This window comes from Lithobates pipiens, unplaced genomic scaffold, assembly GCF_037356315.1.
Source record: "Lithobates pipiens isolate NorthernLeopardFrog02 unplaced genomic scaffold, aLitPip1_a1.2 Scaffold_63, whole genome shotgun sequence".
In the NCBI taxonomy this organism is placed as follows: domain Eukaryota; kingdom Metazoa; phylum Chordata; class Amphibia; order Anura; family Ranidae; genus Lithobates; species Lithobates pipiens.
In genome coordinates, this window is record NW_027507885.1 from 170,585 (window position 1) to 192,333 (window position 21,749).

The window sequence follows — 21,749 nt, forward strand, 5'->3', positions numbered from 1 at the left end:
CCTAAGGGCCTGGTATGCTCTCGGAGGGGGGACCCACGCCAAATTTTTTTCATAAATTTGACGTGGAGTTCCCTCTTAAGAGCTGATAATTCTGTGAGAGTTGCCTCTGTATAGACAGAGATCTGACTTGGAGGCGACCTCCATTGAAATCAATGGGTACAAGTCGCCTACAAGTCGGATAGAAGTAGTGCAGGAACCTTCTCTGAAGTCGGAGCGACTTCAATAGTGTGTATGAAGACGGCTCCATTCACTTACATTGATTTTTAAATGTTATCCGACCTGAGGCCACTAGGGGCGACCTGAAGTCGGATCGAAGTTGCCCCTGTGTGAACCGACCCTTACACTCTAATGTCCCCTCCCCCCCCACAGTCACATCAGTCTCTGTACAGAGGAGCTTACACTCTAATGAACACCCCCATGGTGGGGCCCCCCATTGTAGCTTCTCTATCTCTGATTTCCTGGAATGAAGGTCCTTCTCACCCGTAATAAGATGACGCCGTAATCATACATCATGACGGGGTCCTTCTGCTGCTCCGCCCCCTTTTCATAGAACTTCACAGCGACCTCCAGATTGGAGGAGATCCCCTGCTGACCCCAGAAGAGCATCCGGCTGACAGCATGCTGGAGATGGAAGATTGAATCATGATTGTACCGCTGTATACACCTCCTACCGGAGAGAACCCCCCCATCAACCATACAACTTCCTACAGTGTGCAGATACCGAGAATTACACCCGAGAAGTGGTACTGTGCAGAGTCCATACATACAGAATAAGAAGAGATACTGAGAATTACACCCGACATACAGGACAAGAGAAGTGGTACTGTGCAGAGTCCATACATACAGAATAAGAACAGATACCGAGAATTACACCCGACATACAGGACAAGAGAAGTGGTACTGTGCAGAGTCCATAAATACAGAATAAGAAGAGATACCGAGAATTACACCCGACATACAGGACAAGAGAAGTAGTACTGTGCAGAGTCCATACATACAGAATAAGAACAGATACTGAGAATTACACCCGACATACAGGACAAGAGAAGTAGTACTGTGCAGAGCCCATACATACAGAATAAGAAGAGATACCGAGAATTACACCCGACATACAGGACAAGAGAAGTAGTACTGTGCAGAGTCCATACATACAGAATAAGAAGAGATACCGAGAATTACACCCGACATACAGGACAAGAGAAGTAGTACTGTGCAGAGTCCATACATACAGAATAAGAACAGATACCGAGAATTACACCCGACATACAGGACAAGAGAAGTGGTACTGTGCAGAGTCCATACATACAGAATAAAAAGAGATACTGAGAATTACACCCGACATACAGGACAAGAGAAGTAGTACTGTGCAGAGTCCATACATACAGAATAAGAACAGATACCGAGAATTACACCCGACATACAGGACAAGAGAAGTAGTACTGTGCAGAGTCCATACATACAGAATAAGAAGAGATACTGAGAATTACACCCGACATACAGGACAAGAGAAGTAGTACTGTGCAGAGTCCATACATACAGAATAAGAACAGATACCGAGAATTACACCCGACATACAGGACAAGAGAAGTAGTACTGTGCAGAGTCCATACATACAGAATAAGAAGAGATACTGAGAATTACACCCGACATACAGGACAAGAGAAGTAGTACTGTGCAGAGTCCATACATACAGAATAAGAACAGATACCGAGAATTACACCCGACATACAGGACAAGAGAAGTAGTACTGTGCAGAGTCCATACATACAGAATAAGAAGAGATACTGAGAATTACACCCGACATACAGGACAAGAGAAGTAGTACTGTGCAGAGTCCATACATACAGAATAAGAAGAGATACTGAGAATTACACCCGACATACAGGACAAGAGAAGTGGTACTGTGCAGAGTCCATACATACAGAATAAGAACAGATACCGAGAATTACACCCGACATACAGGACAAGAGAAGTGGTACTGTGCAGAGTCCATACATACAGAATGACGACAGATACCGAGAATTACACCCGACATACAGGACAAGAGAAGTGGTACTGTGCAGAGTCCATACATACAGAACAAGAACAGATACCGAGAATTACACCCGACATACAGGACAAGAGAAGTAGTACTGTGCAGAGTCCATACATACAGAATAAGAAGAGATACTGAGAATTACACCCGACATACAGGACAAGAGAAGTAGTACTGTGCAGAGTCCATACATACAGAATAAGAAGAGATACTGAGAATTACACCCGACATACAGGACAAGAGAAGTGGTACTGTGCAGAGTCCATACATACAGAATAAGAACAGATACCGAGAATTACACCCGACATACAGGACAAGAGAAGTGGTACTGTGCAGAGTCCATACATACAGAATGACGACAGATACCGAGAATTACACCCGACATACAGGACAAGAGAAGTGGTACTGTGCAGAGTCCATACATACAGAACAAGAACAGATACCGAGAATTACACCCGACATACAGGACAAGAGAAGTAGTACTGTGCAGAGTCCATACATACAGAATAAGAAGAGATACCGAGAATTACACCCGATATACAGGACAAGAGAAGTAGTACTGTGCAGAGTCCATACATACAGAATAAGAACAGATACCGAGAATTACACCCGACATACAGGACAAGAGAAGTAGTACTGTGCAGAGCCCATACATACAGAATAAGAAGAGATACCGAGAATTACACCCGACATACAGGACAAGAGAAGTAGTACTGTGCAGAGTCCATACATACAGAATAAGAACAGATACCGAGAATTACATCCGACATACAGGACAAGAGAAGTAGTACTGTGCAGAGCCCATACATACAGAATAAGAAGAGATACCGAGAATTACACCCGACATACAGGACAAGAGAAGTAGTACTGTGCAGAGCCCATACATACAGAATAAGAGCAGATACCGAGAATTACACCCGACATACAGGACAAGAGAAGTAGTACTGTGCAGAGTCCATACATACAGAATAAGAACAGATACCGAGAATTACACCCGACATACAGGACAAGAGAAGTGGTACTGTGCAGAGTCCATACATACAGAATGACGACAGATACCGAGAATTACACCCGACATACAGGACAAGAGAAGTGGTACTGTGCAGAGTCCATACATACAGAACAAGAACAGATACCGAGAATTACACCCGACATACAGGACAAGAGAAGTAGTACTGTGCAGAGTCCATACATACAGAATAAGAAGAGATACCGAGAATTACACCCGATATACAGGACAAGAGAAGTAGTACTGTGCAGAGTCCATACATACAGAATAAGAACAGATACCGAGAATTACACCCGACATACAGGACAAGAGAAGTAGTACTGTGCAGAGCCCATACATACAGAATAAGAAGAGATACCGAGAATTACACCCGACATACAGGACAAGAGAAGTAGTACTGTGCAGAGTCCATACATACAGAATAAGAACAGATACCGAGAATTACATCCGACATACAGGACAAGAGAAGTAGTACTGTGCAGAGCCCATACATACAGAATAAGAAGAGATACCGAGAATTACACCCGACATACAGGACAAGAGAAGTAGTACTGTGCAGAGCCCATACATACAGAATAAGAGCAGATACCGAGAATTACACCCGACATACAGGACAAGAGAAGTAGTACTGTGCAGAGTCCATACATACAGAATAAGAACAGATACCGAGAATTACACCCGACATACAGGACAAGAGAAGTAGTACTGTGCAGAGTCCATACATACAGATCATTACCTGGGCAGAGGACACGCCTTGCTTGGCCTGGAATCTCAGCCACATGAATAGGTCATCGTTCTCCTTGGTCTGCTGCTTCAGGACATTCTCATCAGTCAGACGGATTTGTTCCACAAAGGCCTGGAGAAAATCACAGCAATCAGCCAATTCTATATTGTACAAAGCCAGATCTCCTCCCTCCACACAAACTGCCGAGTTCCCGGGTCTGTACCCCCGCTGTGCCCATTATGAGGGGTTCCCACCATCCCTGTGCTGAGTTCCCGGGTCTGTACCCCCGCTGTGCCCATTATGAGGGGTTCCCACCATCCCTGTGCTGAGTTCCTGGGTCTGTACACCCGCTGTGCCCATTATGAGAGGTTCCCACCATCCCTGTGTTGAGTTCCCAGGTCTGTACACCCGCTGTGCCCATTATGAGGGGTTCCCACCATCCCTGTGTTGAGTTCCCGGGTCTGTACCCCCGCTGTGCCCATTATGAGGGGCTCCCACCATCCCTGTGCTGAGTTCCTGGGTCTGTACACCCGCTGTGCCCATTATGAGGGGTTCCCACCATCCCTGTGTTGAGTTCCCGGGTCTGTACCCCCGCTGTGCCCATTATGAGGGGCTCCCACCATCCCTGTGCCGAGTTCCTGGGTCTGTACCTCCGCTGTGCCCATTATGAGGGGCTCCCACCATCCCTGTGCTGAGTTCCCGGGTCTGTACCCCCGCTGTGCCCATTATGAGGGGTTCCCACCATCCCTGTGCTGAGTTCCCGGGTCTGTACCCCCGCTGTGCCCATTATGAGGGGTTCCCACCATCCCTGTGCTGAGTTCCTGGGTCTGTACACCCGCTGTGCCCATTATGAGAGGTTCCCACCATCCCTGTGTTGAGTTCCCAGGTCTGTACACCCGCTGTGCCCATTATGAGGGGTTCCCACCATCCCTGTGTTGAGTTCCCGGGTCTGTACCCCCGCTGTGCCCATTATGAGGGGCTCCCACCATCCCTGTGCTGAGTTCCTGGGTCTGTACACCCGCTGTGCCCATTATGAGGGGTTCCCACCATCCCTGTGTTGAGTTCCCGGGTCTGTACCCCCGCTGTGCCCATTATGAGGGGCTCCCACCATCCCTGTGCCGAGTTCCTGGGTCTGTACCTCCGCTGTGCCCATTATGAGGGGCTCCCACCATCCCTGTGCTGAGTTCCCGGGTCTGTACCCCCGCTGTGCCCATTATGAGGGGCTCCCACCATCCCTGTGCCGAGTTCCTGGGTCTGTACACCCGCTGTGCCCATTATGAGGGGTTCCCACCATCCCTGTGTTGAGTTCCCGGGTCTGTACCCCCGCTGTGCCCATTATGAGGGGCTCCCACCATCCCTGTGCCGAGTTCCTGGGTCTGTACCCCCGCTGTGCCCATTATGAGGGGCTCCCACCATCCCTGTGCTGAGTTCCCGGGTCTGTACCCCCGCTGTGCCCATTATGAGGGGCTCCCACCATCCCTGTGCCGAGTTCCTGGGTCTGTACCCCCGCTGTGCCCATTATGAGGGGCTCCCACGATCCCTGTGCCGAGTTCCCGGGTCTGTACCCCCGCTGTGCCCATTATGAGGGGTTCCCACCATCCCTGTGCTGAGTTCCTGGGTCTGTACACCCGCTGTGCCCATTATGAGGGGCTCCCACCATCCCTGTGCCGAGTTCCTGGGTCTGTACCCCCGCTGTGCCCATTAAGAGGGGCTCCCACCATCCCTGTGCTGAGTTCCCGGGTCTGTACACCCGCTGTGCCCATTATGAGGGGTTCCCACCATCCCTGTGCTGAGTTCCCGGGTCTGTACACCCGCTGTGCCCATTATGAGGGGTTCCCACCATCCCTGTGCTGAGTTCCCGGGTCTGTACACCCGCTGTGCCCATTATGAGGGGTTCCCACCATCCCTGTGCTGAGTTCCCGGGTCTGTACACCCGCTGTACCCATTATGAGGGGCTCCCACCATCCCAACCCAGGTATTTGGGGAAAAAGTCAGGAGATCTCACTGCTGATTCTAATAGGAGGCGATTCAGTTTGCATTGTGCGCTATACAAGTATTTCATTCATTCATTATTAGCCAATATTTGACTTTTTCCAGGGATGGGAGGTGACTATATTATTTCTGGGCGGAGGCAAATCGATCATTCTATTTCTGGGCGGAGGGGAATCGATCGTTCTATTTCTGGGCAGAGGGGAATCGATCATTCTATTTCTGGGCGGAGGGGAATCGATCATTCTATTTCTGGGCGGAGGGGAATCGATCATTCTATTTCTGGGCGGAGGGGAATCGATCATTCTATTTCTGGGAGGAGGGGAATCGATCGTTCTATTTCTGGACGGAGGGGAATCGATCGTTCTATTTCTGGACGGAGGGGAATCGATCGTTCTATTTCTGGGAGGAGGGGAATCGATCGTTCTATTTCTGGACGGAGGGGAATCGATCGTTCTATTTCTGGACGGAGGGGAATCGATCGTTCTATTTCTGGGAGGAGGGGGAATTGATCATTCTATTTCTGGGCGGAGTTGTCTGTGAGGGAGGTGAGTCGATCGTTCTATTTCTGGGAGGAGGGGAATCGATCGTTCTATTTCTGGACGGAGGGGAATCGATCGTTCTATTTCTGGACGGAGGGGGAATCGATCATTCTATTTCTGGGCGGAGGTGAATCGATCATTCTATTTCTGGGCGGAGGTGAATCGATCGTTCTATTTCTGGACGGAGGGGAATCGATCGTTCTATTTCTGGACGGAGGGGAATCGATCGTTCTATTTCTGGGAGGAGGGGAATCGATCGTTCTATTTCTGGGTGGAGGTGAATCGATCATTCTATTTCTGGGCGGAGGGGAATCGATCGTTCTATTTCTGGGAGGAGGGGAATCGATCGTTCTATTTCTGGGCGGAGGGGAATCGATCGTTCTATTTCTGGGCGGAGGGGAATCGATCGTTCTATTTCTGGGCGGAGGGGAATCGATCGTTCTATTTCTGGGCGGAGGGGAATAGATCATTCTATTTCTGGGCGGAGGGGAATCGATCATTCTATTTCTGGGCGGAGGGGAATCGATCGTTCTATTTCTGGGCGGAGGGGAATCGATCATTCTATTTCTGGGTGGAGGGGAATCGATCATTCTATTTCTGGGCAGAGGGGAATCGATCGTTCTATTTCTGGGCAGAGGGGAATCGATCATTCTATTTCTGGGCGGAGGGGAATCGATCGTTCTATTTCTGGGCGGAGGGGAATCGATCGTTCTATTTCTGGGCGGAGGGGAATCGATCGTTCTATTTCTGGGCGGAGGGGAATCGATCATTCTATTTCTGGACGGAGGGGAATCGATCATTCTATTTCTGGGAGGAGGGGAATCGATCGTTCTATTTCTGGGAGGAGGGGAATCGATCGTTCTATTTCTGGGCAGAGGGGAATCGATCATTCTATTTCTGGGAGGAGGGGAATCGATCGTTCTATTTCTGGGAGGAGGGGAATCGATCGTTCTATTTCTGGGCGGAGGGGAATCGATCATTCTATTTCTGGGCGGAGGGGAATCGATCGTTCTATTTCTGGGCGGAGGGGAATCGATCATTCTATTTCTGGGCGGAGGGGAATCGATCATTCTATTTCTGGGCGGAGGGGAATCGATCATTCTATTTCTGGGCGGAGGGGAATCGATCATTCTATTTCTGGGAGGAGGGGAATCGATCGTTCTATTTCTGGACGGAGGGGAATCGATCGTTCTATTTCTGGACGGAGGGGAATCGATCGTTCTATTTCTGGGAGGAGGGGGAATTGATCATTCTATTTCTGGGCGGAGTTGTCTGTGAGGGAGGTGAGTCGATCGTTCTATTTCTGGGAGGAGGGGAATCGATCGTTCTATTTCTGGACGGAGGGGAATCGATCGTTCTATTTCTGGACGGAGGGGGAATCGATCATTCTATTTCTGGGCGGAGGTGAATCGATCATTCTATTTCTGGGCGGAGGTGAATCGATCGTTCTATTTCTGGACGGAGGGGAATCGATCGTTCTATTTCTGGACGGAGGGGAATCGATCATTCTATTTCTGGGCGGAGGGGAATCGATCATTCTATTTCTGGACGGAGGGGAATCGATCATTCTATTTCTGGACGGAGGGGAATCGATCATTCTATTTCTGGGAGGAGTTGTCTGTGAGGGAGGTGAGTCGATCGTTCTATTTCTGGGAGGAGGGGAATCGATCGTTCTATTTCTGGGTGGAGGTGAATCGATCATTCTATTTCTGGGCGGAGGGGAATCGATCGTTCTATTTCTGGGAGGAGGGGAATCGATCGTTCTATTTCTGGGAGGAGGTGAATCGATCGTTCTATTTCTGGGCAGAGGGGAATCGATCATTCTATTTCTGGGCGGAGGGGAATCGATCGTTCTATTTCTGGGCGGAGGGGAATCGATCATTCTATTTCTGGGTGGAGGGGAATCGATCGTTCTATTTCTGGGCAGAGGGGAATCGATCGTTCTATTTCTGGGCAGAGGGGAATCGATCATTCTATTTCTGGGCGGAGGGGAATCGATCATTCTATTTCTGGGCGGAGGGGAATCGATCATTCTATTTCTGGGCGGAGGGGAATCGATCATTCTATTTCTGGACGGAGGGGAATCGATCATTCTATTTCTGGACGGAGGGGAATCGATCATTCTATTTCTGGGCGGAGGGGAATCGATCATTCTATTTCTGGGCGGAGGGGAATCGATCATTCTATTTCTGGGCGGAGGGGAATCGATCGTTCTATTTCTGGGCGGAGGGGAATCGATCGTTCTATTTCTGGGCGGAGGGGAATCGATCATTCTATTTCTGGGCGGAGGGGAATCGATCATTCTATTTCTGGACGGAGGGGAATCGATCATTCTATTTCTGGGAGGAGGGGAATCGATCGTTCTATTTCTGGGAGGAGGGGAATCGATCGTTCTATTTCTGGGCAGAGGGGAATCGATCATTCTATTTCTGGGAGGAGGGGAATCGATCGTTCTATTTCTGGGAGGAGGGGAATCGATCGTTCTATTTCTGGGCGGAGGGGAATCGATCATTCTATTTCTGGGCGGAGGGGAATCGATCGTTCTATTTCTGGGCAGAGGGGAATCGATCATTCTATTTCTGGGCGGAGGGGAATCGATCATTCTATTTCTGGGCGGAGGGGAATCGATCATTCTATTTCTGGGCGGAGGGGAATCGATCATTCTATTTCTGGGAGGAGGGGAATCGATCGTTCTATTTCTGGACGGAGGGGAATCGATCGTTCTATTTCTGGACGGAGGGGAATCGATCGTTCTATTTCTGGGAGGAGGGGGAATTGATCATTCTATTTCTGGGCGGAGTTGTCTGTGAGGGAGGTGAGTCGATCGTTCTATTTCTGGGAGGAGGGGAATCGATCGTTCTATTTCTGGACGGAGGGGAATCGATCGTTCTATTTCTGGACGGAGGGGGAATCGATCATTCTATTTCTGGGCGGAGGTGAATCGATCATTCTATTTCTGGGCGGAGGTGAATCGATCGTTCTATTTCTGGACGGAGGGGAATCGATCGTTCTATTTCTGGACGGAGGGGAATCGATCGTTCTATTTCTGGGAGGAGTTGTCTGTGAGGGAGGTGAGTCGATCGTTCTATTTCTGGGAGGAGGGGAATCGATCGTTCTATTTCTGGGTGGAGGTGAATCGATCATTCTATTTCTGGGCGGAGGGGAATCGATCGTTCTATTTCTGGGAGGAGGGGAATCGATCGTTCTATTTCTGGGAGGAGGTGAATCGATCGTTCTATTTCTGGGCAGAGGGGAATCGATCATTCTATTTCTGGGCGGAGGGGAATCGATCGTTCTATTTCTGGGCGGAGGGGAATCGATCATTCTATTTCTGGGCAGAGGGGAATCGATCGTTCTATTTCTGGGCAGAGGGGAATCGATCGTTCTATTTCTGGGCAGAGGGGAATCGATCATTCTATTTCTGGGCGGAGGGGAATCGATCATTCTATTTCTGGGCGGAGGGGAATCGATCATTCTATTTCTGGGCGGAGGGGAATCGATCATTCTATTTCTGGACGGAGGGGAATCGATCATTCTATTTCTGGGCGGAGGGGAATCGATCGTTCTATTTCTGGGCGGAGGGGAATCGATCATTCTATTTCTGGGCAGAGGGGAATCGATCGTTCTATTTCTGGGCAGAGGGGAATCGATCGTTCTATTTCTGGGCAGAGGGGAATCGATCATTCTATTTCTGGGCGGAGGGGAATCGATCATTCTATTTCTGGGCGGAGGGGAATCGATCATTCTATTTCTGGGCGGAGGGGAATCGATCATTCTATTTCTGGACGGAGGGGAATCGATCATTCTATTTCTGGGCAGAGGGGAATCGATCATTCTATTTCTGGGAGGAGGGGAATCGATCGTTCTATTTCTGGGAGGAGGGGAATCGATCGTTCTATTTCTGGGCAGAGGGGAATCGATCATTCTATTTCTGGGCGGAGGGGAATCGATCATTCTATTTCTGGGCGGAGGGGAATCGATCATTCTATTTCTGGGCGGAGGGGAATCGATCATTCTATTTCTGGGAGGAGGGGAATCGATCGTTCTATTTCTGGGAGGAGGGGAATCGATCGTTCTATTTCTGGGCGGAGGGGAATCGATCATTCTATTTCTGGGAGGAGGGGAATCGATCGTTCTATTTCTGGGCGGAGGGGAATCGATCATTCTATTTCTGGACGGAGGGGAATCGATCGTTCTATTTCTGGGAGGAGGGGGAATTGATCATTCTATTTCTGGGAGGAGGGGAATCGATCATTCTATTTCTGGGCGGAGGGGAATCGATCATTCTATTTCTGGGAGGAGGGGAATCGATCATTCTATTTCTGGGAGGAGGTGAATCGATCATTCTATTTCTGGGCGGAGGGGAATCGATCATTCTATTTCTGGACGGAGGGGAATCGATCATTCTATTTCTGGGCGGAGGGGAATTGATCATTCTATTTCTGGGCGGAGGGGAATCGATCATTCTATTTCTGGGCGGAGGGGAATCGATCATTCTATTTCTGGACGGAGGGGAATCGATCATTCTATTTCTGGACGGAGGGGAATCGATCATTCTATTTCTGGGAGGAGGGGAATCGATCGTTCTATTTCTGGGAGGAGGGGAATCGATCGTTCTATTTCTGGGCAGAGGGGAATCGATCATTCTATTTCTGGGCGGAGGGGAATCGATCATTCTATTTCTGGGCGGAGGGGAATCGATCATTCTATTTCTGGGCGGAGGGGAATCGATCATTCTATTTCTGGGAGGAGGGGAATCGATCGTTCTATTTCTGGGAGGAGGGGAATCGATCGTTCTATTTCTGGGCGGAGGGGAATCGATCATTCTATTTCTGGGAGGAGGGGAATCGATCGTTCTATTTCTGGGCGGAGGGGAATCGATCATTCTATTTCTGGACGGAGGGGAATCGATCGTTCTATTTCTGGGAGGAGGGGGAATTGATCATTCTATTTCTGGGAGGAGGGGAATCGATCATTCTATTTCTGGGTGGAGTTGTCTGTGAGGGAGGTGAGTCGATCGTTCTATTTCTGGGAGGAGGGGAATCGATCGTTCTATTTCTGGGAGGAGGGGAATCGATCGTTCTATTTCTGGGAGGAGGGGAATCGATCGTTCTATTTCTGGGTGGAGGTGAATCGATCATTCTATTTCTGGGCGGAGGGGAATCGATCATTCTATTTCTGGGCGGAGGGGAATCGATCGTTCTATTTCTGGGAGGAGGGGAATCGATCATTCTATTTCTGGGTGGAGGTGAATCGATCGTTCTATTTCTGGGCGGAGGGGAATCGATCGTTCTATTTCTGGGAGGAGGGGAATCGATCGTTCTATTTCTGGGCAGAGGGGAATCGATCATTCTATTTCTGGGCGGAGGGGAATCGATCGTTCTATTTCTGGGCAGAGGGGAATCGATCATTCTATTTCTGGGCGGAGGGGAATTGATCGTTCTATTTCTGGGCAGAGGGGAATCGATCATTCTATTTCTGGGCGGAGGGGAATCGATCGTTCTATTTCTGGGCGGAGGGGAATCGATCATTCTATTTCTGGGTGGAGGGGAATCGATCGTTCTATTTCTGGGCGGAGGTGAATCGATCGTTCTATTTCTGGGCGGAGGGGAATCGATCATTCTATTTCTGGGCGGAGGGGAATCGATCATTCTATTTCTGGGCGGAGGGGAATCGATCATTCTATTTCTGGGCGGAGGGGAATCGATCATTCTATTTCTGGGAGGAGGGGAATCGATCGTTCTATTTCTGGACGGAGGGGAATCGATCGTTCTATTTCTGGACGGAGGGGAATCGATCGTTCTATTTCTGGGAGGAGGGGGAATTGATCATTCTATTTCTGGGCGGAGTTGTCTGTGAGGGAGGTGAGTCGATCGTTCTATTTCTGGGAGGAGGGGAATCGATCGTTCTATTTCTGGACGGAGGGGGAATCGATCATTCTATTTCTGGGCGGAGGTGAATCGATCATTCTATTTCTGGGCGGAGGTGAATCGATCGTTCTATTTCTGGACGGAGGGGAGTCGATCGTTCTATTTCTGGGAGGAGGGGAATCGATCGTTCTATTTCTGGACGGAGGGGAATCGATCGTTCTATTTCTGGACGGAGGGGGAATCGATCATTCTATTTCTGGGCGGAGGTGAATCGATCATTCTATTTCTGGGCGGAGGTGAATCGATCGTTCTATTTCTGGACGGAGGGGAATCGATCGTTCTATTTCTGGACGGAGGGGAATCGATCGTTCTATTTCTGGACGGAGGGGAATCGATCGTTCTATTTCTGGGAGGAGTTGTCTGTGAGGGAGGTGAGTCGATCGTTCTATTTCTGGGAGGAGGGGAATCGATCGTTCTATTTCTGGGCAGAGGGGAATCGATCGTTCTATTTCTGGGCGGAGGGGAATCGATCATTCTATTTCTGGGAGGAGGGGAATCGATCGTTCTATTTCTGGGCGGAGGGGAATCGATCGTTCTATTTCTGGGTGGAGGTGAATCGATCATTCTATTTCTGGGTGGAGGGGAATCGATCATTCTATTTCTGGGAGGAGGTGAATCGATCATTCTATTTCTGGGAGGAGGGGAATCGATCGTTCTATTTCTGGGCAGAGGGGAATCGATCGTTCTATTTCTGGGCGGAGGGGAATCGATCATTCTATTTCTGGGAGGAGGGGAATCGATCGTTCTATTTCTGGGCGGAGGGGAATCGATCGTTCTATTTCTGGGTGGAGGTGAATCGATCATTCTATTTCTGGGCAGAGGGGAATCGATCATTCTATTTCTGGGTGGAGGTGAATCGATCGTTCTATTTCTGGGCAGAGGGGAATCGATCGTTCTATTTCTGGGCGGAGGGGAATCGATCATTCTATTTCTGGGAGGAGGGGAATCGATCGTTCTATTTCTGGGCGGAAGGGAATTGATCGTTCTATTTCTGGGCGGAGGTGAATCGATCATTCTATTTCTGGGTGGAGGTGAATCGATCATTCTATTTCTGGGCGGAGGGGAATCGATCATTCTATTTCTGGGCGGAAGGGAATCGATCGTTCTATTTCTGGGCGGAGGTGAATCGATCATTCTATTTCTGGGTGGAGGTGAATCGATCATTCTATTTCTGGGCGGAGGGGAATCGATCATTCTATTTCTGGGCGGAAGGGAATCGATCGTTCTATTTCTGGACGGAGGGGAATCGATCATTCTATTTCTGGGTGGAGGTGAATCGATCGTTCTATTTCTGGGTGGAGGGGAATCGATCATTCTATTTCTGGGCGGAAGGGAATCGATCGTTCTATTTCTGGGCGGAGGGGAATCGATCATTCTATTTCTGGGCGGAGGGGAATCGATCGTTCTATTTCTGGGAGGAGGGGAATCGATCGTTCTATTTCTGGGCGGAGGGGAATCGATCGTTCTATTTCTGGGCGGAGGGGAATCGATCATTCTATTTCTGGGCGGAGGTGAATCGATCGTTCTATTTCTGGGCGGAGGGGAATCGATCATTCTATTTCTGGGAGGAGGGGAATCGATCGTTCTATTTCTGGGCGGAAGGGAATTGATCGTTCTATTTCTGGGCGGAGGGGAATCGATCATTCTATTTCTGGGAGGAGGGGAATCGATCGTTCTATTTCTGGGCGGAAGGGAATTGATCGTTCTATTTCTGGGCGGAGGGGAATCGATCATTCTATTTCTGGGCGGAGGTGAATCGATCGTTCTATTTCTGGGCGGAGGGGAATCGATCATTCTATTTCTGGGAGGAGGGGAATCGATCGTTCTATTTCTGGGCGGAAGGGAATTGATCGTTCTATTTCTGGGCGGAGGTGAATCGATCATTCTATTTCTGGGTGGAGGTGAATCGATCATTCTATTTCTGGGCAGAGGTGAATCGATCGTTCTATTTCTGGGCGGAAGGGAATTGATCGTTCTATTTCTGGGCGGAGGGGAATCGATCGTTCTATTTCTGGGAGGAGGGGAATCGATCATTCTATTTCTGGGAGGAGGGGAATCGATCGTTCTATTTCTGGGCGGAAGGGAATTGATCGTTCTATTTCTGGGCGGAGGGGAATCGATCGTTCTATTTCTGGGCGGAGGGGAATCGATCATTCTATTTCTGGGCGGAGGGGAATCGATCATTCTATTTCTGGGTGGAGGTGAATCGATCATTCTATTTCTGGGCGGAGGGGAATTGATCGTTCTATTTCTGGGCGGAGGGGAATTGATCGTTCTATTTCTGGGCGGAGGTGAATCGATCGTTCTATTTCTGGGCGGAAGGGAATCGATCGTTCTATTTCTGGGCGGAGGGGAATCGATCATTCTATTTCTGGGCGGAGGTGAATCGATCGTTCTATTTCTGGGCGGAGGGGAATCGATCATTCTATTTCTGGGAGGAGGGGAATCGATCGTTCTATTTCTGGGCGGAGGGGAATTGATCGTTCTATTTCTGGGCGGAGGGGAATCGATCATTCTATTTCTGGGAGGAGGGGAATCGATCATTCTATTTCTGGGAGGAGGGGAATCGATCGTTCTATTTCTGGGCGGAGGGGAATCGATCGTTCTATTTCTGGGTGGAGGGGAATCGATCGTTCTATTTCTGGGCGGAGGGGAATTGATCGTTCTATTTCTGGGCGGAAGGGAATCGATCGTTCTATTTCTGGGCGGAGGGGAATCGATCATTCTATTTCTGGGCGGAGGGGAATCGATCATTCTATTTCTGGGCGGAGGTGAATCGATCGTTCTATTTCTGGGCGGAGGGGAATCGATCGTTCTATTTCTGGGCGGAGGGGAATCGATCATTCTATTTCTGGGCGGAGGGGAATCGATCGTTCTATTTCTGGGAGGAGGGGAATCGATCGTTCTATTTCTGGGCGGAGGGGAATTGATCGTTCTATTTCTGGGCGGAGGGGAATCGATCATTCTATTTCTGGGCGGAGGGGAATCGATCATTCTATTTCTGGGAGGAGGCGAATCGATCATTCTATTTCTGGGTGGAGGGGAATCGATCATTCTATTTCTGGGAGGAGGGGAATCGATCGTTCTATTTCTGGGCGGAGGGGAATCGATCATTCTATTTCTGGGAGGAGGGGAATCGATCATTCTATTTCTGGGTGGAGGTGAATCGATCATTCTATTTCTGGGCAGAGGTGAATCGATCGTTCTATTTCTGGGAGGAGGGGAATTGATCGTTCTATTTCTGGGCGGAGGGGAATCGATCATTCTATTTCTGGGAGGAGGGGAATTGATCGTTCTATTTCTGGGCGGAGGGGAATCGATCATTCTATTTCTGGGAGGAGGGGAATCGATCATTCTATTTCTGGGTGGAGGTGAATCGATCATTCTATTTCTGGGCAGAGGTGAATCGATCGTTCTATTTCTGGGCGGAAGGGAATTGATCGTTCTATTTCTGGGCGGAGGGGAATCGATCATTCTATTTCTGGGCGGAGGTGAATCGATCGTTCTATTTCTGGGCGGAGGGGAATCGATCATTCTATTTCTGGGAGGAGGGGAATCGATCGTTCTATTTCTGGGCGGAGGGGAATCGATCATTCTATTTCTGGGAGGAGGGGAATCGATCGTTCTATTTCTGGGCGGAAGGGAATTGATCGTTCTATTTCTGGGCGGAGGTGAATCGATCGTTCTATTTCTGGGCGGAGGGGAATTGATCATTCTATTTCTGGGAGGAGGGGAATCGATCATTCTATTTCTGGGTGGAGGTGAATCGATCATTCTATTTCTGGGCAGAGGTGAATCGATCGTTCTATTTCTGGGCGGAAGGGAATTGATCGTTCTATTTCTGGGCGGAGGGGAATCGATCATTCTATTTCTGGGCAGAGGTGAATCGATCGTTCTATTTCTGGGCGGAAGGGAATTGATCGTTCTATTTCTGGGCGGAGGGGAATCGATCGTTCTATTTCTGGGCGGAAGGGAATTGATCGTTCTATTTCTGGGCGGAGGGGAATCGATCGTTCTATTTCTGGGCGGAGGTGAATCGATCGTTCTATTTCTGGGCGGAGGTGAATCGATCGTTCTATTTCTGGGCGGAGGGGAATCGATCGTTCTATTTCTGGGCGGAGGGGAATCGATCATTCTATTTCTGGGCGGAGGTGAATCGATCGTTCTATTTCTGGGCGGAGGGGAATCGATCATTCTATTTCTGGGAGGAGGGGAATCGATCGTTCTATTTCTGGGCGGAAGGGAATTGATCGTTCTATTTCTGGGCGGAGGGGAATCGATCATTCTATTTCTGGGAGGAGGGGAATCGATCATTCTATTTCTGGGTGGAGGTGAATCGATCATTCTATTTCTGGGCAGAGGGGAATCGATCGTTCTATTTCTGGGCGGAGGGGAATCGATCATTCTATTTCTGGGCAGAGGTGAATCGATCGTTCTATTTCTGGGCGGAAGGGAATTGATCGTTCTATTTCTGGGCGGAGGGGAATCGATCATTCTATTTCTGGGAGGAGGGGAATCGATCGTTCTATTTCTGGGCGGAAGGGAATTGATCGTTCTATTTCTGGGCGGAGGGGAATCGATCATTCTATTTCTGGGAGGAGGGGAATCGATCATTCTATTTCTGGGTGGAGGTGAATCGATCATTCTATTTCTGGGCAGAGGTGAATCGATCGTTCTATTTCTGGGCGGAAGGGAATTGATCGTTCTATTTCTGGGCGGAGGGGAATCGATCATTCTATTTCTGGGCAGAGGTGAATCGATCGTTCTATTTCTGGGCGGAAGGGAATTGATCGTTCTATTTCTGGGCGGAGGGGAATCGATCGTTCTATTTCTGGGAGGAGGGGAATCGATCATTCTATTTCTGGGAGGAGGGGAATCGATCGTTCTATTTCTGGGCGGAAGGGAATTGATCGTTCTATTTCTGGGCGGAAGGGAATCGATCGTTCTATTTCTGGGCGGAGGGGAATCGATCATTCTATTTCTGGGCGGAGGTGAATCGATCGTTCTATTTCTGGGCGGAGGGGAATCGATCGTTCTATTTCTGGGCGGAGGTGAATCGATCGTTCTATTTCTGGGCGGAAGGGAATCGATCGTTCTATTTCTGGGCGGAGGGGAATCGATCATTCTATTTCTGGGCGGAGGTGAATCGATCGTTCTATTTCTGGGCGGAGGGGAATCGATCATTCTATTTCTGGGAGGAGGGGAATCGATCGTTCTATTTCTGGGCGGAGGGGAATTGATCGTTCTATTTCTGGGCGGAGGGGAATCGATCATTCTATTTCTGGGAGGAGGGGAATCGATCATTCTATTTCTGGGAGGAGGGGAATCGATCGTTCTATTTCTGGGCGGAGGGGAATCGATCGTTCTATTTCTGGGTGGAGGGGAATCGATCATACTATTTCTGGGCGGAGGGGAATCGATCATTCTATTTCTGGGAGGAGGCGAATCGATCATTCTATTTCTGGGTGGAGGGGAATCGATCATTCTATTTCTGGGTGGAGGGGAATCGATCATTCTATTTCTGGGAGGAGGGGAATCGATCGTTCTATTTCTGGGCGGAGGGGAATTGATCGTTCTATTTCTGGGCGGAGGGGAATCGATCATTCTATTTCTGGGAGGAGGGGAATCGATCATTCTATTTCTGGGTGGAGGTGAATCGATCATTCTATTTCTGGGCAGAGGTGAATCGATCGTTCTATTTCTGGGCGGAAGGGAATTGATCGTTCTATTTCTGGGCGGAGGTGAATCGATCGTTCTATTTCTGGGCGGAGGTGAATCGATCGTTCTATTTCTGGGCGGAAGGGAATTGATCGTTCTATTTCTGGGCGGAGGGGAATCGATCATTCTATTTCTGGGCGGAGGGGAATCGATCATTCTATTTCTGGGAGGAGGGGAATCGATCGTTCTATTTCTGGGCGGAAGGGAATTGATCGTTCTATTTCTGGGCGGAGGGGAATCGATCATTCTATTTCTGGGAGGAGGTGAATCGATCGTTCTATTTCTGGGAGGAGGGGAATCGATCGTTCTATTTCTGGGCGGAGGGGAATCGATCGTTCTATTTCTGGGAGGAGGGGAATCGATTGTTCTATTTCTGGGCGGAGGGGAATCGATCATTCTATTTCTGGGAGGAGGGGAATCGATCATTCTATTTCTGGGCGGAGGGGAATCGATCATTCTATTTCTGGGAGGAGGGGAATCGATCGTTCTATTTCTGGGCGGAGGGGAATCGATCGTTCTATTTCTGGGCGGAGGGGAATCGATCGTTCTATTTCTGGGCGGAAGGGAATCGATCGTTCTATTTCTGGGTGGAGGTGAATCGATCATTCTATTTCTGGGCGGAGGGGAATCGATCGTTCTATTTCTGGGCGGAGGGGAATCGATCGTTCTATTTCTGGGCGGAAGGGAATCGATCATTCTATTTCTGGGTGGAGGTGAATCGATCATTCTATTTCTGGGTGGAGGGGAATCGATCGTTCTATTTCTGGGCGGAGGGGAATCGATCGTTCTATTTCTGGGCGGAGGGGAATCGATCATTCTATTTCTGGGCGGAGGTGAATCGATCGTTCTATTTCTGGGCGGAGGTGAATCGATCGTTCTATTTCTGGGCGGAGGGGAATCGATCATTCTATTTCTGGGAGGAGGGGAATCGATCGTTCTATTTCTGGGCGGAAGGGAATCGATCATTCTATTTCTGGGCGGAAGGGAATCGATCATTCTATTTCTGGGTGGAGGTGAATCGATCATTCTATTTCTGGGTGGAGGGGAATCGATCATTCTATTTCTGGGCGGAAGGGAATCGATCGTTCTATTTCTGGGCGGAGGGGAATCGATCATTCTATTTCTGGGCGGAGGGGAATCGATCGTTCTATTTCTGGGAGGAGGGGAATCGATCGTTCTATTTCTGGGCGGAGGGGAATCGATCGTTCTATTTCTGGGCGGAGGGGAATCGATCATTCTATTTCTGGGCGGAGGTGAATCGATCGTTCTATTTCTGGGCGGAGGGGAATCGATCATTCTATTTCTGGGAGGAGGGGAATCGATCGTTCTATTTCTGGGCGGAAGGGAATTGATCGTTCTATTTCTGGGCGGAGGGGAATCGATCATTCTATTTCTGGGAGGAGGGGAATCGATCGTTCTATTTCTGGGCGGAAGGGAATTGATCGTTCTATTTCTGGGCGGAGGGGAATCGATCATTCTATTTCTGGGCGGAGGTGAATCGATCGTTCTATTTCTGGGCGGAAGGGAATTGATCGTTCTATTTCTGGGCGGAGGTGAATCGATCATTCTATTTCTGGGTGGAGGTGAATCGATCATTCTATTTCTGGGCAGAGGTGAATCGATCGTTCTATTTCTGGGCGGAAGGGAATTGATCGTTCTATTTCTGGGCGGAGGGGAATCGATCATTCTATTTCTGGGCAGAGGTGAATCGATCGTTCTATTTCTGGGCGGAAGGGAATTGATCGTTCTATTTCTGGGCGGAGGGGAATCGATCGTTCTATTTCTGGGAGGAGGGGAATCGATCATTCTATTTCTGGGAGGAGGGGAATCGATCGTTCTATTTCTGGGCGGAAGGGAATTGATCGTTCTATTTCTGGGCGGAGGGGAATCGATCGTTCTATTTCTGGGCGGAGGGGAATCGATCATTCTATTTCTGGGCGGAGGGGAATCGATCATTCTATTTCTGGGTGGAGGTGAATCGATCATTCTATTTCTGGGCGGAGGGGAATTGATCGTTCTATTTCTGGGCGGAGGGGAATTGATCGTTCTATTTCTGGGCGGAGGTGAATCGATCGTTCTATTTCTGGGCGGAAGGGAATCGATCGTTCTATTTCTGGGCGGAGGGGAATCGATCGTTCTATTTCTGGGCGGAGGGGAATTGATCGTTCTATTTCTGGGCGGAGGTGAATCGATCATTCTATTTCTGGGCGGAGGGGAATCGATCATTCTATTTCTGGGAGGAGGGGAATCGATCATTCTATTTCTGGGTGGAGGTGAATCGATCATTCTATTTCTGGGCGGAGGTGAATCGATCGTTCTATTTCTGGGCGGAAGGGAATCGATCGTTCTATTTCTGGGCGGAGGTGAATCGATCGTTCTATTTCTGGGCGGAAGGGAATCGATCGTTCTATTTCTGGGCGGAGGGGAATCGATCGTTCTATTTCTGGGCGGAGGTGAATCGATCGTTCTATTTCTGGGCGGAAGGGAATCGATCGTTCTATTTCTGGGCGGAGGGGAATCGATCGTTCTATTTCTGGGCGGAGGGGAATCGATCATTCTATTTCTGGGCGGAGGGGAATTGATCGTTCTATTTCTGGGCGGAGGTGAATCGATCGTTCTATTTCTGGGCGGAAGGGAATCGATCGTTCTATTTCTGGGCGGAGGGGAATCGATCATTCTATTTCTGGGCGGAGGTGAATCGATCGTTCTATTTCTGGGCGGAGGGGAATCGATCATTCTATTTCTGGGAGGAGGGGAATCGATCGTTCTATTTCTGGGCGGAGGGGAATTGATCGTTCTATTTCTGGGCGGAGGGGAATCGATCATTCTATTTCTGGGAGGAGGGGAATCGATCATTCTATTTCTGGGAGGAGGGGAATCGATCGTTCTATTTCTGGGCGGAGGGGAATCGATCGTTCTATTTCTGGGTGGAGGGGAATCGATCGTTCTATTTCTGGGCGGAGGGGAATTGATCATTCTATTTCTGGGCGGAGGGGAATCGATCGTTCTATTTCTGGGTGGAGGGGAATCGATCGTTCTATTTCTGGGCGGAGGGGAATCGATCATTCTATTTCTGGGAGGAGGGGAATCGATCATTCTATTTCTGGGCGGAAGGGAATCGATCGTTCTATTTCTGGGCGGAGGGGAATCGATCATTCTATTTCTGGGCGGAGGGGAATCGATCATTCTATTTCTGGGCGGAGGTGAATCGATCGTTCTATTTCTGGACGGAGGGGAATCGATCGTTCTATTTCTGGGCGGAGGGGAATTGATCGTTCTATTTCTGGGCGGAGGGGAATCGATCATTCTATTTCTGGGCGGAGGGGAATCGATCATTCTATTTCTGGGAGGAGGCGAATCGATCATTCTATTTCTGGGTGGAGGGGAATCGATCATTCTATTTCTGGGAGGAGGGGAATCGATCGTTCTATTTCTGGGCGGAGGGGAATCGATCATTCTATTTCTGGGAGGAGGGGAATCGATCATTCTATTTCTGGGTGGAGGTGAATCGATCATTCTATTTCTGGGCAGAGGTGAATCGATCGTTCTATTTCTGGGAGGAGGGGAATTGATCGTTCTATTTCTGGGCGGAGGGGAATCGATCATTCTATTTCTGGGAGGAGGGGAATTGATCGTTCTATTTCTGGGCGGAGGGGAATCGATCATTCTATTTCTGGGAGGAGGGGAATCGATCATTCTATTTCTGGGTGGAGGTGAATCGATCATTCTATTTCTGGGCAGAGGTGAATCGATCGTTCTATTTCTGGGCGGAAGGGAATTGATCGTTCTATTTCTGGGCGGA

General features: G+C 49.1%; 1 protein-coding gene across 3 annotated transcripts in view; it reads right to left on the minus strand.

The window, feature by feature from the left end:
- LOC143958879 (protein sel-1 homolog 3-like) overlaps window positions 1–21,749 on the minus strand; it is a 235,717-nt gene that overhangs the window by 85,709 nt on the left and 128,259 nt on the right. For all 3 annotated transcript variants that reach the window (XM_077467863.1, XM_077467862.1, XM_077467861.1), the window contains 2 exons: window positions 3,781–3,900; window positions 481–621 (listed from right to left, as the gene is read on the minus strand). In XM_077467863.1, coding sequence (XP_077323989.1) covers window positions 481–621; window positions 3,781–3,900 — 261 coding nt within the window. The remainder of the gene's footprint in view (window positions 1–480; window positions 622–3,780; window positions 3,901–21,749) is intronic.